We start from the raw sequence: 18,076 nt of genomic DNA on the forward strand, positions 1-18,076 counted from the left end.
GAGACCCTCATTTGGTTCATTTATTAAGCAGCAAACATGTAAACCCATGCTGCTTCTAGCACTGCACTTGTGCTCCTGGTGGATTTCCATATGTGCGCCCACATGCTGGTTGGAAATTCCAATGATCCTGATTTAGGTAGGACAGGCACAATTTAAGAGGGCTGGCTTACACAGCGTCATGTAATTCAAGACTTTTGTTAGTTCCAGGGCCAGATTCTCTAAACTTCAAAAGTGATAAAATGAAGAGTGATAAACAGCCAGCCAATCAGCTCCTGTCTGACATTTTTCAAACACAGTCTGTGACATGGCAGGTAGGAGCTGATTGGCTGGCTGTTTATCACTCTCCATTTTATCACTTTTGAAGCTTATAGAATCTAGCCCCCAGCAGGGCTGGATATATATATCCTCTTTAGTAAATGTTCCGGCTGATGGGATATACCATATGACCCGGGAGGGCAGGCAAGCATGAAAGTAGCCAACAGAATACACAAAATATACCCTCGCGGGATCGTTACGCTCACCACGCTTTGGTACCTGTGGCGAACAAAGCAAATTTGATGTTCCACTGACCTGGCTGCTGCCACTGCCGTCGTTGGTCACATGGTATGTTCTATTGGTCACATGATCCAAACTACACTCACAGCATGGGAACTAGCTGCTACCATTCCGGGACAGATGAGAGGTTGGCTGTTATCATTGAATGTCATGCACACAAGTAGCTGGCACATGCGGCATTAGGGCCCGGGTGCTTTATGGGAGAGGAAGGGAGCAGTGTATGTATGACCATGTTTCCTCCTTGGGGTACATCAGGGTTGCCGACCCTCCCGGAATTTGCGGGAGTCTCCTGAAAATCGGGTCCCCCCTCCCGGCCCCCGGAAGGGTGGGCAACCCTCCTGGAATCAGGGGGACCCCCACTGAGCCCCCCCCGATCGCGGCATTTAAATGCCACAATCCGCGGGTCTCAGAGGAGGGGGCGGAGCTAAAATGGCACAATTGTGACATTTTAGCCCCGCCCCTTCCATTGAGAACAGTTATTTCGGCTATTTGTCGTAATGGGGGCGGGGCTTAATGACATCACCGGTAAGCCCCCGCCCCCCGAACGCGTAATGAAAGATTCCTCTCCGGGCTTCTCCCGGAGAGAATTATATGCAAGTCGGCAACCCTGGGGTACATGGGCAATTGTAGAACCATTTGAGAAATGCAATGTTACCCTGAACTGCTTACATGGGTGATATAAGAGAGGAAGGAGCCCACCTGCAGGCCCTGTGCAGTGCAGTAGACTCCGGCACACCATGTTTCCAGTGACTTTATAATGTGCATGCGCAAATCTCCAAGAAAATAATATCCACGGCGCCATTTTCTCAGAGATTTCTGCTGCTGTTCTCCAGTGCCTTCATGGGACTATGGAGGGGTAAATATATATTTTTATGGGTGCAAGGTGTGCATTGTGGGCAGCTCACCCTCTACCCATCATAGATGTGACATTGTAGGCCAATGGCTATTGAATTGTACCAATGTAAACTTGTGTTGTCCAAAATGAATTGGGCATTTGTTAGTACAGTTCCTGCATACAGTACATCACAGTGATCAGTAATTTACTATTGCTGCTGCTGTGGTCCTCACCTCCTGGTCTGGCCTTTGTGTGCTAATACTAGTGTGTTTTGTAAACATCAGGACTCTATCTGTTCTGGGGCAGCAGCTTGGGGTGATGTGCATTAATTGCTCTGATACAGTGGTTAATACACTTAGAGGGTGAACTCCAGGATCTGTGCCGAGCTACACTAATGAAATTAGTCTGGATTTCATATGTTCATTAGGGGATGTAAATAAATACTGTGCAGTTTCCCATCTAATGGAAAGTTGGAAACAGTAAATGATATCTAGTACAGTAATAGGAGGATATTTTGGTTGACACGCAGCGATGCGAAGTTCGCAGTGGCATCAAATGATGTGGAGCGCACACGCAAAACTAAGACACTCTCAGGTGCCTTAGGTTTGCGTGTGTTCTGTACGCCGGGCGCTCGCACACAACAGTGCCAGCAGGGGGGCGGCGGGCTGGGGGATGTGCACATGGGAACGCCCAGCATTTCATGGGCGATCCCATTAAAACCCTGGGCGTTCTCATGCTAATGCCCCAATGACACGGGTCCCGGGGCCGGGCGGCTGACATCACCGGATGTCAGCTGCCCGCCCTGTCTTCGTACAGTCCACAGGCAAACCTAAGACACCTGAGAGACACTCTGTTCACCATGGCTGCTCGTACACAGTTCATGCACATGCGCAGAAATGTGCATGTCCAAAAAAAAAGTCATTGCACTGCCGTGCAAATTCGCATGGGAGTGCATGGACCAGAATAAGGTCCATAGACTGATTGCTGTTTAGTGAGTCATCTAACGCTGCCCGCCGGGTGAGCGAATGCCCACCCCCTGCCACCGTGCGATATTTAGCATAAATATCCATACAAAGGGGAGCGTACGGGGCCAAAATCATTAGATGCCCGCCAACCATCAAATCATTTTTCTTGACTGACCTATATTTGAGGTGTCTAGCTCCAAGAACAGGGCGGTCACTGATGTCATGTGACGTCAGCCGCCTGCCCCCCGGTAGGCAGCTGCCGACCTGCGTTCGCATGGGGACGCCCAACGTTTTCCTGGGCGCACCCACCGTTTTTGTGGGCATGCCCAGGAAAGGCTGGGCATCCCAAAAGCGGTAGCCCCCTGCCCGCCTCCATCCCGCCCCCACTGTGCGAACGCCTCTGCTGCTGTGCAAGTTGCCGAAGACGTCCGCACAACGGTCCTGAACATGCGCATTTGAGAATATATGCATGCACAGAGCGGAAACATTGGCCCCCGCTGCGAATACCCCGGGGACCGAGCGTTACTGAATCGGGCCCCTAGTGAAAGCATGCACTTGCCTACAGTACATGCTCAGACATGTCATGAAATAGCAGTTGTTGCTCTCTCATTAATAATAGTACAAAAAAAGCATATACAAGCAAATGTCCACTGTAACAAAAGCTAGCAATTGTTTCCCCTCCAGCTCTCATTATGCAGAGATGAAAGGTTCTGTATACATAACACCTGCTAATGGGTGACGACAGTATCTGACACTTTTATTACAGTTTCCATTTATTTCTTAACACCAAAATGTATTTTGATCAATACAGGATAATTATAATTATTTATGATAATTACTAGATAATGGATGCCTTTCTGTCATTTCACAAGCAGAACCCAACCCATATGTGACACACGAAGGTATAACATTTTTATGATTAATTCAAATTTTTTCTCTTTTTTATATAACTTTTACAGCAGTATCACTCATACAGAAGAAACCATTTGTCCATTGATGGTGCTTTACTCCGAGCTAAGAACACAATAATGGTCATCAAGGGATAAATACTGTCAGCCTTTAAATATTACACTTAACAATGGTATGTACATTAGGCTAATATGTCATTCAAATGTACTTATTGTACTGTAGAAAAAAGAATAATAGAATCCACAGTGGATTATAAATAAATCATTATATCCATTTAGCTTACTCCATCATGTTATTAAGTGTCAGCCATGCAGCAGAAGGGTGTGGTATATACTGTAGGTGTATACATTGCACTGATGTCTTTTAACTATAAATGAATGGATAATAATCCCCAGCACTGCCCCACCACCACCTTAATGTGACCTTGGCATGTTTCCGTCCCTATACTACTGTGGTTGTTGCAGGTATTAACACTACTGAGCTAGTCCCATTGTTATAAGTCTGCAGGACAAGTATTTGAGCACTAAGTCAACTATCCCACACTGACCCTTTACACTAAGGGGGGTTTATCACCACCCTACTCTTAATAGTAACAGAATGAATTACCAGTTAAATCTGAATCTGAGTACATAGGAAAATGGGAATTAGCAGAACAGTAAAATGTTTACTGCTGATTTGGGACCCAAAGCCCCGGTGCACCCTCAGAAGCTGCCTTCCCTGCCTCTAGTCTCATATCAGGGTATATTTGTGTTAAGGATTATCCAATCCAGCAGCCAGAACCCAAAGACTAATACTGCCTGGTGAGGCTGTTACTGCAAAACTGGAGGTACCTAAAAGTGAGGCTGTTTCATATGAAGATAGACTGAAGGCGGGAAAAAGGGGCGTGTCGGGGTTATGGTGACAAGTACGATACACTGTGCACACCTGGGTGATCTGAAAGCCCAGGCACCCTGCACACCCCACAAGTTAGGTGGGCATTAGGGGTGCAGCTGTCCTGTCATGTACAGTTATTGATTACAAAATAACTGATTTAAATCACAATACAGGGGTCGCAAAAAAAAGCCCTCACACTGTCACTTGTCACACAAAGGGGGGAATTCAATCCCAGGTCCTGACTGTTGGTACGTCCTGCTCGCCAGTTTATTGGCAACAACAGCATTGAATAGGTGCCCGCTGCTATTTCCCCTGTCAGAAATAGCAGCGTGGAATGAATATCAACCAAAATAGTTTCAGTTTTAAGTGGTTGGTATGTTGTGTACACATACAATATATTCTTATATGATACTACAACCATGGCAACAATATTACACTAAAATGTTACAATAGCTACAATGAACAGCACTATGGTATATGTGGTAGTTAAAGAATAAAACATAATACTGAACCATGTCCGTACTTCCCAGTGGCACACGCCTTATTCCTTTACCAGTACAACATATGACACCCATATGGCAGAAAAATAATAATGGTTTGTGTTTGAGCAGTGAGTGCATGTGGGTTAGTATAAATAGAAATATCATAGCTGCAGCCCAAATAACATTCAGCACTGACTAAATAGGGAGGGGATCTGAGCATAGCCAGAGGTTAGAAACAACAATAGCTGTTTTTTTTTAACCTAATGCTTATAGGGCTGGGGTATAATCTGTAATAAAGTCTGCCTTGTATTTCAGATTTTTATCTTTATGACTTATATTTTCATATCAGGTACTTACTTGAACTGATCTATGCCTATAATAGTGAACAAAGATATGTCTATAATAGTAAATGGAGATATGACTATAATTGTGAACAGGAATATGTCTATAATAGTGAACAGGAATATGTCTATAATAGTGAACTGTGATACAGATTTAGCTACGCCTATTGTGGCTACTACATCATGGCTGATAGTGCCTGCTCAGAGTGCCAGGCTGCCAGCCAATGTATTACTAATGGGCCACGGGTGCAACTATGATGCACGCAAACACAGGTTGCGCTATGCATGTTGCACCTGCAGCAGGATGTCACCACAATGTGCGTGGTTACATATGTATGTCTATAATTGTGGATTTTAATATGATAGTAAACTGTGATATTTCTATAATAGTGAGCTGTGATATGGCTATAATAGTGAACTGTGATATGATAGTAAACTGTGATATGGTTATAATAATGAACTGTGATATGGCTATAATAGTGAATTGTGATATGATAGTAAACAGTGATATGGCTATAATAGTGAGCTGTGATATGGTTATAATAGTGAACTGTGATATGGCTATAATAGTGAATTGTAATATGATATTTAACTGTGATATGGCTATAATAGTGAATTGTGATATGATAGTTAACTGTGATATGGCTATAATAGTGAATTGTGATATGATAGTTAACTGTGATATGGCTATAATAGTGAGCTGTGATATGGCTGTAATAGTGAATTGTGATATGATAGTTAGCTGTGATATGGCTATAATAGTGAACTTTTCTATGACTATAATAGTGAATTGTGATATGATAGTAAACAGTGATATGGCTATAATAGTGAACTGTGATATGGCTTTAATAGTGAATTGTTATATGATAGTAAACTTTAATATGTCTATAGTAATGACTATGATATATCTATAATAGTGACTGATATGGCTATCATAGTGAATTGTAATATGATAGTGAACTGTGATATGTCTAGACTAGGGAACTGAGATCTGGCTATAATAGTGAATTGTGAATGATATTGAACTGTTATAGGTCTATACGAGATAGTGTTCTGAGATGTCTAGAAAAGAACACGAATAATGGCCAATTTTGAAAATAATATGATGGATTCTGTTATCGGCGTCCACAAGGAGTTAAATGTTTTCCTTGTATTCACAAACGACACACATACACATATGTGCAGTCATGCAAAGAGCTGTGATGCACTTTTCCGGACTTCATGAGTAAAAAAAGATTTGACTCTCTGAAGCATAAAATGGAAATAGATGAATTTAGAGCTACACATTAGCACTGCAGAGTCTAGCTAGAAATGTCTGGCTTTGTTTCATACAGACAAAAGCAATGGAACAATAAATTTACCCTGCCTCAGAACCACATAGAAATGGACTGACTGGCAGTCTCTTTAAGGTGCATGTTGATGATTGTTATTTGGTAACTGATGTTTGTTGCAGATGCTTATCTTAAAACAAAAAAAAAGTCTCCCCCTTTTTACCAGCTGCAGGATAAACAACAGGAGGTAGTGTGACAGTGAAATTAGCAGCTATTGTATGTAAGAAAGCTCAGGACATTGGATGGGAGGCAGATGGGAGGGTACTTATATATAGCTGTGCAGCCCGCAGCCCTACACTAGAACTCAGTTCAGTCTCAGCAGCACACTGAATGACTGTAGCGTATTAGCTCCTTCCTGACCACTGGAGGATTTATTTCAGACATGGATTTTGAAGTTGTAAGTACTGAAGTTTCTGCATGTTGTGGCAACTCTAATGCCAATTGGGAGCATATGATGATTAGTGATACAGTTAGTTTTGATGCTATTTTTTAATTGCAATCACGATTTTTGTGTCAGTTTCTGTACCAGATGTTAGATTAGCTTTGGAAAGCACGAGATACACGTGTATCTATAACTTGTGTTTCAGATTGTGCTCTAGTGTATAGTCAAAGTTTATGGACAGCAGCGATGTCTGCTGCAGAAAGATCAACAATCTCATGTGTTAATTGGATTTTTGGAGTTAAATATGAGAGAAAATTGCTAGTTACAAAAAAACGTTATTTTGTAGTTTTCCATGTGTGCTGGTGATGATCCTAATGTGGTAATTGCTGTGCACCTACTGGGTGTCTCTCCATCTGTTGTTGAACTACGAGTCCCATCAGGACCCTAGTAGGACACATTGGAACTTGTAGTGCTACCACAGTCACGGGGGTGCCCCAGCCTTGCATAGGAGGTGTTTGCTGATATAATGTATGTGCCACTGCCCAGTGTACTTGTGTTTGTATCAGTGCAGAGGACAGGGGATTTGTGAATGCCAGGTACACTGCATTGGCACTATACACACTTACTTCTTATGTTGGTTGGGCATTTTTCCAGGGGAGATCCGGTTCTGATATTGCTAAAAAAATAAATAAAGATATATAATCCTATTTTGTTGTGTCCAAATAGAAGTTTACAATGTGATATATATACAGGTCGAGTATCCCGTATCCGAGTATCCGTTATCCGAATTATTCCGAAATACGGACATTCCAGAAAGTGAAAAAAAAAAATTTTTTTGCTAAAAACTCACTGGGGACATTTGTAACAGCATCACTGGGGACATGATATGTAACTGGCACTATATATGTGCAAGAAAATGATTGCTTGGCATTCAAATTCAGTGCTGAGATAGTACACACATTTTGTTTCACGTTTTGAAACCTTGTTTTTTGAACAATTAAAATATATTTGTGTGTATTTTATGTGGTAATAAAATATATTTGTGTGTATATTATGTGTTTATACAGCATACATGCAAGATACTTCAAAATACATCATTGAAATATTAAAATATTCCGAAATACGGAATAATCCGTTATCCAAAATTCTCCTGGTCCCGAGCATTTTGGATACGGGATACTCAACCTGTATATATATATGTTTCAGTTTCTCATATTGTTGTGAAGAGTAGAGACAAGTGCCTGACACAGTACTGAGACAGTACTGTAGGTTCTGTGCTGAGAGCTGTGTTACTGTACTTCCATGTGGACTGTGGAAGTGACACTAGATTGTATTTTGGAAAGCATGTAGCAGTGTAAAGGCAGAGTGCAGCACATTGAGTCATAGAGTTACAGAGTTATAAGGAATTTGTACTATAATTGAAGATTGATTATAGCTGGTTACATGCTACAAAGTACTGTATACAATAGAAAAGCTGCAGTACGATTACAGTTATATTATATAGATGTATTTTACTGCTAGTGTAATCCCTTTGTACTATCTCATGACCAGTGTCACTTTACTGCCTTTATGCATTTTCTAAGTTGCTTTTTAAGTGGTTTTAAAAATCCCGCTCCCTCTTACGTTGCTGCCCTAGAACCGTTGGATGTGTGTAATCCACTTCCCTTTACCAGGTATTTGCTGCTGTGTAACACAACCTTACTTCAGCATTAAGGAAATTGTGCAAAAATAAAACACAGAGGACTCACAACTAGAGGGCACCAGTTCACCCATTTATTATATGATATTAGTGAAATGCCATACCTGTCACTGTAGCTACAGATATATAACTTATAGTGTAATACTCACTAATGGGGTATTGTGAATGCAGGGTGATCCTGGCTAAGGACTTACACCCAGGGGAACTCATTTAAAACCTATTACCGATCTCTAATGTATGTGCTTTATATCTGATTTTCCAAATATAATGTTAGCAGTTGCACCTGCACGCTATGCGGTCACTGGGTAAACAATGCCTAGGTTAACATTCACTAGGTCGATAGTGACTAGGTCGACACCTTGAAATGGTCGACATAGTCAAAAGGTCGCCACATGCTTATGGTCGACATGAATACGGTTGACGGGAGTTTTTTGGGCATAGAGTGGGAAAATAATAGTGTGCCCGAAGCATGGCAAGCGCAGAGAGCGTCGACCTTATTCATGTCGGCCATGTCTACCATTTATGCCGTAACCACCTGTACACACCCTTGGCATCTATTTTGCCATTGTCTCCAGCATACAGTGAGTTCATGCTCATTACATTATAATAGGTGTTCTATAGAACATAATATGCCGTGCTACAGGGAATCAATCAGGCACTATAGGGAACATGCTGCTAATATACACTACTACACCTTTAAGTAGCATCGTTTTTAGTGCTTCGACGAATGAGCCCCAATTCGCCCTCCACAGCTTCAATCTGAGTTGTGTAAGATCAGTTGTAAACAATAAAAGCCTTACCAGCTGTTTTTGCACTACAACTCTCATTTTATGCTCTGCCTGGTGGGAGATATACTTCCACAAAATCAGACACTTTTCTTTTGTTCTGCCTCCCTGGGTTTTGCACGGGACTGTGTGTCTGCGGTGTTCTTCCAGCCTGTGTGTAGCATGTGCTGTGTGCTTCTATAGTTTAGTTTGTGCCTTGTTATCTATCACTCATCATCTGCCAGCTGAAGGTTAAATCAGGATTTGTTTGCTTTTGGATCGTTAAGAACAAAACCTTTTAATTGTAATATTTGCATTTCTTTCTAAAACACAAGCATTCCCAACTGATGAATGGGAAATACATTGTATGTTAATGTCTGAGAGTCAAAGCACAGATGGTCTGTAACACTATAGTACAGCTCCCTCATATGCGTAATGTTCTAATGTCTTGGTAGCCTGTGATATTGGAGGAGTGGTAGTCCTTTCTGGCTAGTTATATTCCAATTACTAATATACTAACCACTGGAATTAGAATTCATTGGCCATGTAGTCTGCATACCTAGTTCTAATTGATGTTGTTTGTAGTGAGACCTAACTAAATTTTATTTTATCTTCACAGTTCTCTGGAGCGATTTATATAAATTTGACAGAAGATAACAGCACCTATGAAAATGAGCTGGGCGATATTTCTGATTCGCAGGGCCCATGCTTCGCAGAAGAGAACAATGACTTCAATCGAATCTTTCTACCCACAATCTACTCATTCATCTTTCTACTTGGAATAATCGGCAATGGCTTGGTGGTGTTGGTCATGGGCTATCAAAAGAAATCCAGAACTATGACTGACAAATACAGATTGCATCTATCAGTTGCTGACCTCTTGTTTGTCTTCACACTCCCATTTTGGTCTGTGGATGCTGCTATTGGTTGGTACTTCAAGGAGTTTTTGTGCAAAGCCATCCACGTCATTTACACAGTCAACTTGTATAGCAGCGTCTTGATCTTGGCGTTTATCAGTCTGGACCGGTACTTGGCCATTGTCCACGCCACCAATAGCCAGGGGTCTAGGAAGCTTTTAGCTGAAAAAATCGTGTATGCTGGAGTGTGGCTTCCAGCAATATTGTTAACTGTGCCCGACTTAGTGTTCTCCAGTGTGACTGAAGTAGGAGATACCTATGTATGTGACCGCATCTATCCGCTTATGGAAAGGGATAACTGGACCATTGGATTCCGTTTTCTCCACATCATAGTAGGCCTTCTCTTGCCTGGACTCATTATCCTAACTTGCTACTGTGTCATCATTTCAAAGCTGTCCCACTCGAAAGGACATCAGAAACGCAAAGCCTTGAAGACCACTGTCATTCTTATCTTGGCTTTCTTTGCCTGTTGGCTCCCTTATTACATCTGTCTTACTATAGATACTTTTAGTTTACTTGGACTTATTAAGTCAGATTGCAGCCTGGATAATACCATCCACAAGTGGATCTCCATTACGGAAGCCCTGGCCTTTTTCCACTGCTGCCTGAACCCAATCTTGTATGCTTTCCTCGGAGCCAAATTTAAGACCTCTGCCCAGAACGCTTTGACATCTGTCAGCAGAGGATCTAGTTTAAAAATACTATCCAAAAAGCGTGCTGGACTTTCATCTGTCTCCACAGAGTCGGAATCCTCCAGTTTCCACTCAAGCTAATATTGCCTAATGGCCAAGGACTTCTATTTCAAAACACAGACTGATAATTGTATATACATTTCATATTCCTTAAGGAATTGTATTGACTTTTTATTGACTGCCAGATTCCAATGCCTTATTTATATAAATATTTTCTTTTTTTTTTTTCTATATCTTAATTGTAGGCAGGCCCTATAGACTTTTGGTTCTCTATACACTTGTTACAGTTAACCATTATGTGCCAACTTTGATGTCTCTGTCAAGGAACCTTCCCAGCTTTTCATTTATGTGACGCTCATTTTCCAGACCAATAACTCATTGGTAGTTATAGCGGACAAAGGACAGACATCCATATATCCCATGTATGGTTAATGTGTGGCATTTCCATAAAACGTGTAAAGAACTGTCTGATCTTCTATTTATTCTGCAGTTTTGAATGTGTATGTAATAAAAAGACACGAATGACGTAGTACAGGGGAGAACCAGCTACTGTACTTATGTTGTTGAAATGAGGGTATAATGCAGTTTTTGGGCTGTACATTGGCAAAAGTCATGTAGATTATGCTTTATGTTATATATATAGCATGATAACTTATATGAAAAGTATGTGTTTCAGTATAAAATAGCTTTGAGGTCAATAAGTAGATTTATTCAAATGCTGCAGATAGCAAATATTGTATAATAACTGAAATGACACACATTATTTTACATAATTCCACATAAAAAAAACATAGGTCTCAGGATCTGCAACACTAGACCAGTTTGGTGTTTGACCTCTTCATTAGTAAAGTCAATTCCAAAAAGTATGTGGACACCAAAAAATTAATATGGACCCACCAAGTATACTCTAACTTTTTAATAAGGGTTTTAATTACACTTTGGTGCTATTTACTACTGTTAGGGAACACTTGAAGAGTAACCTGTAGAACCAAATCGTTTACCTACCTTCTGTTATAAGTTTATTGAACGTAAAGCTGGGCATACACTACTGTGTTTTCTCGCAGCAGTGTATGCCCAGCCGATCACCGTGAGCCGCTCAGGATCATATACAATCCATCACTTGCGTTTCTTATCTTGGGATGGATTGCATCCAAACACTGTTCCCCACCCGGCCTGCCGCCAGGAGGGAGGTCCAAGGTCGGACCGGCACCTGTGACTCACGGGACCATGCATCGGACCTGAGGGGACATCTCACTGACCCGATTTGGTTCGATTTCTTGGCCCGTTCATCAGGAACGGGTGAAATCGTCCCAAATTGAGTTAATGTATGTGGGCCTTCAGACACTTGCAGGAATAATTCTGATTGGTTGTTATAGGTTATTCTGTTCTTAAATAAACTCCCAAAAATTTGAGTCTCTACATTGAGCTTAAATTCATTATTGATGTATGAAAAGTGTAATTGTTGAAGACTACTCTGGACCTTCTGTGTAAGTGGTGCGTGTGACTGCACTTATTGAATGTCATATGTTTATACAGTATGTCTACTTAGCATAGGATACGTGTCCAATTCAGTATTGGCATCCTTAAAAGCCATATACTGAACAATGTACATAATGTTTGTTAATAAAATCTCGTGAAATGTAATCATGGTTGTACTGCTTTATTGTAAAGGTTAGTCTGTGACATTACTCACAACACACACAAGGTTTTGTAAGGATCAATAGCCCCTGTGATATTTATTATTTGATGACACATGTCATTTTCCTTTGTACTTTCAACGTCCTATCACTTTTACTTTCAGTAGGTAAAGTTTGATTATTTAATAGATACATGCACCTGTTCCATTGAGCAATCAAAATTCTTGATCAATCCTTCATTATCTCTCATCTCTACTACTGCAATATCCCCCTTTGCGGTACTCACCTCACCCCTTCCCCACTTCAATGTATCCTAAATCTAGAGGTAATACATCTCAAAATACTCTCCATCACGTCCCATTAGATCTACCTCTGACCTTCGCCTCGCCAATGGTAACCACCTCTTCCATGCATTTTCCACTTATGATATTCCCAACCACACTCAAACAGACACTCCCACATCTTAACATGCTCTCTCATAACCCATCTGCGAACTAAAGTTTACCATACTTCCAGTTCCAAACAAAGTATGCACAAAAACACACTATCACAACTATCACAGTCTCCACCCTAAACAGGAAATGCAAATGGATAATGTGATCAGATTAGGAAGACATATTTGGCCACAATGATCAAAAACATGTGTACTACAAGGTGCGGTTAAAATCTCACAATCCTATATCAAACATAAACTGCACATAATCTAAAAATACATTTCTACATCATCAAATTGTAGCGAGTAAATGCATTTTTTTTGGGGGGGGGGGGTTTCTTCTGTCTTCTGGTTGACTTGCAAAGCTGCTTTGCGAGTCACTGAAATGCCGCCCACACTGCTGTCCCCCCTTGCACGGCGCATTCCCCTGCACGCATGTGAATGGATGTTTTCCATAGACATCCATTCGCAGCCTTGGGTTTGGTGAAAAATCATTCCAAGGTCGCCAACCACTAACGATTTTGCGAGCGCTCGCAGATCTAAGACACCACTGTGTTCCTGTACGGGAATCGGACGGGCAGCAGACATCCACACAGGTGGGGCAGCACACCCCCCACCTGTGTGTCATAGGCACATTAGCATGGGAACACCCATGAAACACTGGGCGTTCCCATGGGCACAGCCCGTTGCCGCTGCCCCATGCCCCCTGGCTGCACAGCTAGGTGCAAACGGGATGGCAAAAAAGCAGTTTGCAGCACCTGCTTGCACCAAGCGGTGGCACATGCGCATAAAAGTATATGAACATGCGCAGTTGCTCACCATCGCTCCCATGCGCGTATACGCAGGGGAGCGAAAGGACCAGAATAAGGTCCATAATTAAGATTATATAACAAGTAAACCAGGGACGGGTTAAGAAAGGAGGAGGCCTAGGTGCAGCCTCATCTGTCTAGGCTTTATGTGATATAAATCACATGCGCAGATCTTGAAAACGTTGCAGTGCTGCTAGCATTTTCGTGTGACTCAGGAGGGGTAAGTATTAAAAAAATGGGTTTAGCACATGTGGTGTGGGCTCCGCTGGGCTGAAGTAAACATTTGTGAATATTTCATGTTTGTAATATAATGCCAGAAGACTCAATAATCCATGTACAGATTGTGAGCTACACAAGCTTTCAATTTCTGTTTCTTCACCTACAATACACACCAATAGCCGCTTTCATATGCAAAGTGCCACCACGCATTTGAATGAAGGCAGACAGATAGCATCATCATGGGAACTTTTAGCCTACAACTTTAAAACCGGTTTTGTACAACTTTACCATAATGCGTCCTTATAACTTATAGATAAACAAGTAGGCCTAATTTGGAGACGAATGAATGAACTTTGGAATGTGGTGTAGAATTAAAACCATTCCTCCAATGTGTGGAAAGACGATTACGATTTTTGTAGAATGATGCGTTTGGTGACATTCCCCCAGCAGCTGTAGAGAAGGAGCAAATATCCTATGTGACTTAAAGTGAATGAATTCGTTCTCATAGAATGCACATATCCGATTCTGGCTGGGGGGGCAGACAAGTGTGCTGTTCTCACAATTTCCATAAATCATTTACTGCAACAAAGACAAGAATCCTTCATCTTCACGGACAAATTATGTATTCAGGGACAGAAAACGAGTGATTTATGGGCTGTAACGAGGAAACTCAAGGGCATCGTTCCGTGACCTGTGTAGAGTCCTGTTCTAAATGTATGGGTAACTAAACGGTTCATTTTATTGCAGAACATTAAATAGAAGCACAGTGGTATTAGGGATTATAATTCATGTTAACAATATATTTGATGCGCTTTACCAACAGGAAACAATGATCGTTTTACTTAGCCGGCCATAAAACCATACTCACTTGTGTCTCATCAGAATGCTAAGAAGTACACATTTAGGGCCTGTTTCAGGTTGCCTTGCTAGGCAGCAAGCTGCCTAGCGAGCACCTTAATGCCGCCCCGATGAACCGCCGTCCCCACCGGCGCTTGAATCCCTTCCTCTGCCTTCGGTAATAAAAGTCAGTCTGAACTGACTTTTATTACAGCCGCTAACTACCGAAAAGCAGGCAGGCACTGACATCATGTGACATCAGAGACATCGGCCCGTTTGCTTACCCAGGGGACACCCATAAAACACTGGGCATTCCCCTGCAGCTGCCCCCTGCCTGCTCCGGCCCTCCCCTTAGTGTGTGAACGCCTCAGCTAATGTGATACTCTCTGAAGACTTTAGCACAGCGGGTCTGCACATGCGTGTTTTCGCCCATACGCATGTGCTTAAACGCAACATGACCGTCACTGGGACGAATTCAGTCCATACCGATCCAATCTGCATCGGCCCCTTCATTTTGAATCTTGGGTTCTATTTATTCTAGACAAAGCTTTAGGAAATTATTTTTGTCTATGACATCACAGTACAGAGCGTTAAAGATGACACTGGATTAAATTCAACAAAAAAAAGAAAACCCCAAAATTGGGGCAGCACGGATGGTGTAATGGTTAGCATTACTGCCTCACAGCACTGAGGTCATGGGTTAAATTCAGACCGTGGCCCTAACTGTGCAGAGTTTGTATATTCTCACTGTACTTGCGTGGGTTTCCTCCGGGTACTCTGCTTTCCTCCCACAATCCAAAAATATACTGGTAGGTTAGCTTCCAACAAATTAACCCTTGAATGTCTGTGTGTGCGTGTACATGTGGTAGGGAATATAGATTGTAAGCTCCACTGGGGCAGGGACTGATGTGAATGTTCAAAATATTCTCTGCAAATCGCTGCGTAATATGTGTGCGCTATATAAGAAACTGTTAATAAATAGATAAAAACAATGTTAATATTTTACCTCCCAATACTATTTCTCCCTCCGCTATTCCTAACGGCGGAAATAGCAACGGGGCCCTATTCAATGCTGTCTTCCCCGACAGCATTGAACAGGGTTCTCAGCAGAACATGCCCGACTTCACAAGCAGTCGGGGACACATTCTGCTAAACGGCCCAGAATTGTCGAGCTCCCGGTCGCAGCTCGACGATTTATGGACGCTTCTCGTGGCCACACCCCCTTCTCAGTGCTCGGCAGGCAGGACATTGAATCCCGCCTGCAAAATCAGTGACAATCTGGTCGAGATCGGAACAGGGTCACGGCTAAATTACATTGAATACCCTCTATATATGGCAAAAGACAGAGTTGTCATAAATAGAATGGGACTACAGCAGTGATTCCAAAACTTTCTTGACCAGGGCACCCTAGAATACCAGGATATGTTCAAAGAACCCCGAGTCAAAAACTTATTATGGATAAATAAAAAATAAAAAAGTAAATTGCGCTGAACTGTTACCCTCAGGTTCAGTTATGTGGTGGGGAACATAACTGTGGTTCTAATTGTCCATACCTTTTATGATTGGCAGCCACCAGCACTGGTTTTGCCTATCACTTTGAGAATAAATAATTTGTTTGGGTCGTGGACCCCCCAACCAGAGGCACCCTTGCAAACATCCCAAGGCAACACAGGGTGCCTAGGCACACAGTTTGGGAACCACTGGACTACAGTGTCATGGGACAAATCCAAGGCAGCAACAAAAATAGGGGGAGCTGCCTAAAAAACACCCATTGGATTTTCTACAGGAGACTAAATTGGTGGTTGCTGAAACACCGGTGGATTTAATCTTCCAGTGATGACTTTAGTCTTTATAGTGTGCAATAATGGAAAACAGTAGAAATGTTTTTGATGGAAAGATGCCGTTCTAGCAGCAGCTGCCTGAGGCAGCAGAAGGACAAAGCACCGCACAGATATCCAGACTCTGGCAGACGTTCCATAATTGTAAAACACATAGCTGCAAACTAAACACTACTAACATGCATGAATGTTATCATAGACAAGGCATCAGAGTGATGTCTGGGCCCTGGTGTGGCACTTTTGTGCTTTGTGAGTGTGTGACCATTTGTGACCTCCCCCAAAGATGTAATGCTACACATGTATGCTAGAAGGAGTGTGACCAGATGGACCAATGTTTTCCAAATGGCCTTGTAGATGCATATAGGTATACTACCACAGGTTCCAAATATAGGCCCAGACCCTTTGGGGCTGATTCAGGATAGCTCGTTGCGATCCAAATTCATTCCTAGCCCTGATGGTCTGGGCTTGTGCAGGCGCATTTCTGCACATGTGCAAACACCGGCAGCGAATGGCTTTGGCAAGTTACACACTCACCGGGCTGTTAGCTGCGGGGAGAGAGGGCCGGGGGTGTGCAGGGGCCGTCAGCAGGGTAACAACCAGCATTTTATGGACGTCCCCATAAAAACACTGGTGTTCCCCTGTATAAGCAGGTGTGGCGATACCTGTTTGGGGGGAGGCTGACATCACATGACGTCAGTGCCCCTCCCCCATCTTCGGAGAACAGCAAGGGATGATCAGCGACCATCCCATGATTTCTCACCCCTTCAAAAGCATGCGAGGGGTGTGTTCACGTACACATCCCCTCCCATGGTACCGAAGGGATTTACACGATCAATTTTGACTATATAGTGAAAATTGCATAACACATAGTGCAAATCGCTTTGCAGCACCCGATCCCATTTCCATCTCGATGCGTGGCCCCACCGCATCAGAATCTAATGTAGAAATAGACTGTGCAGCACGGTCTATTTCTACTATCTCGAAACAACTGCCATGTTGCTCAATCCCCCGCTACCCCCCTTGCACACCGTTCCTCCCTCCCTGCCATGTAGCCGCCAAATCCCTACCTATCTGGTTTCTGTGGGAACGTCACTTTTTTGGGGGACGTTAGCGCATACTGCCTGGGGCCGGCAGTGTCCTGCAGCAGGGGGGCAGTTGGGATTCCCCCCGTCACAAGTGAATAAACACTGTGCACAGAAAGACAGCACAACAGTGTCCACCACTGGTGTAACTGTGCACAGCATCTATTCATGCCCCCATAGCGGCGAAACCGGAGGCGCACCTTCGGCGAGCACCAGCGTCCCTCCTCAAAGTTGGGTAGTATTATTATTATTATTATTTTATTTATAAGGCGCCACAAGTGTTTCGCAGCGCCGTACAAAGGAACAATACAGGGAGACAAAGCTTGGCATAACATTGAATAAATAACAAAAATACAGTACAAATAAAGAGCGCCACAGATCAATACACATTACAGCTTAAATGTAAGTAGTGAGGACTCAATCAACATACAACTAGAGGCTTGAGGCCAATGATGGAGATGAGTATGCAGACAAAG

The 18,076-nt window shown here is 42.6% G+C and overlaps 1 protein-coding gene and 1 long non-coding RNA gene across 2 annotated transcripts in view; one reads left to right on the forward strand and one right to left on the reverse strand.

Annotated features, from left to right (window-relative positions):
* The window catches only part of LOC146020625 (uncharacterized), a 41,096-nt gene extending 31,765 nt beyond the window's left edge, over nucleotides 1–9,331 (reverse strand). The window contains exons 1-2 of the long non-coding RNA XR_014450818.1: nucleotides 9,173–9,331; nucleotides 7,300–7,349 (exon numbers count right to left, since the gene is read on the reverse strand). This is a non-coding gene — a long non-coding RNA (uncharacterized LOC146020625). The remainder of the gene's footprint in view (nucleotides 1–7,299; nucleotides 7,350–9,172) is intronic.
* Nucleotides 6,595–12,389, forward strand: CXCR4 (C-X-C motif chemokine receptor 4). The gene is made up of 2 exons (XM_083153880.1): nucleotides 6,595–6,688; nucleotides 9,756–12,389. Exons 1-2 carry the CDS (start codon nucleotides 6,674–6,676, stop codon nucleotides 10,824–10,826), a joined length of 1,086 nt encoding a protein of 361 aa, XP_083010006.1. The 5' UTR covers nucleotides 6,595–6,673; the 3' UTR covers nucleotides 10,827–12,389.
* The last annotated feature ends 5,687 nt before the right edge of the window (nucleotides 12,390–18,076 follow it).

This window comes from Crinia signifera, chromosome 7 (genome assembly GCF_055691185.1).
Source record: "Crinia signifera chromosome 7, ASM5569118v1, whole genome shotgun sequence".
NCBI lineage: Eukaryota > Metazoa > Chordata > Amphibia > Anura > Myobatrachidae > Crinia > Crinia signifera.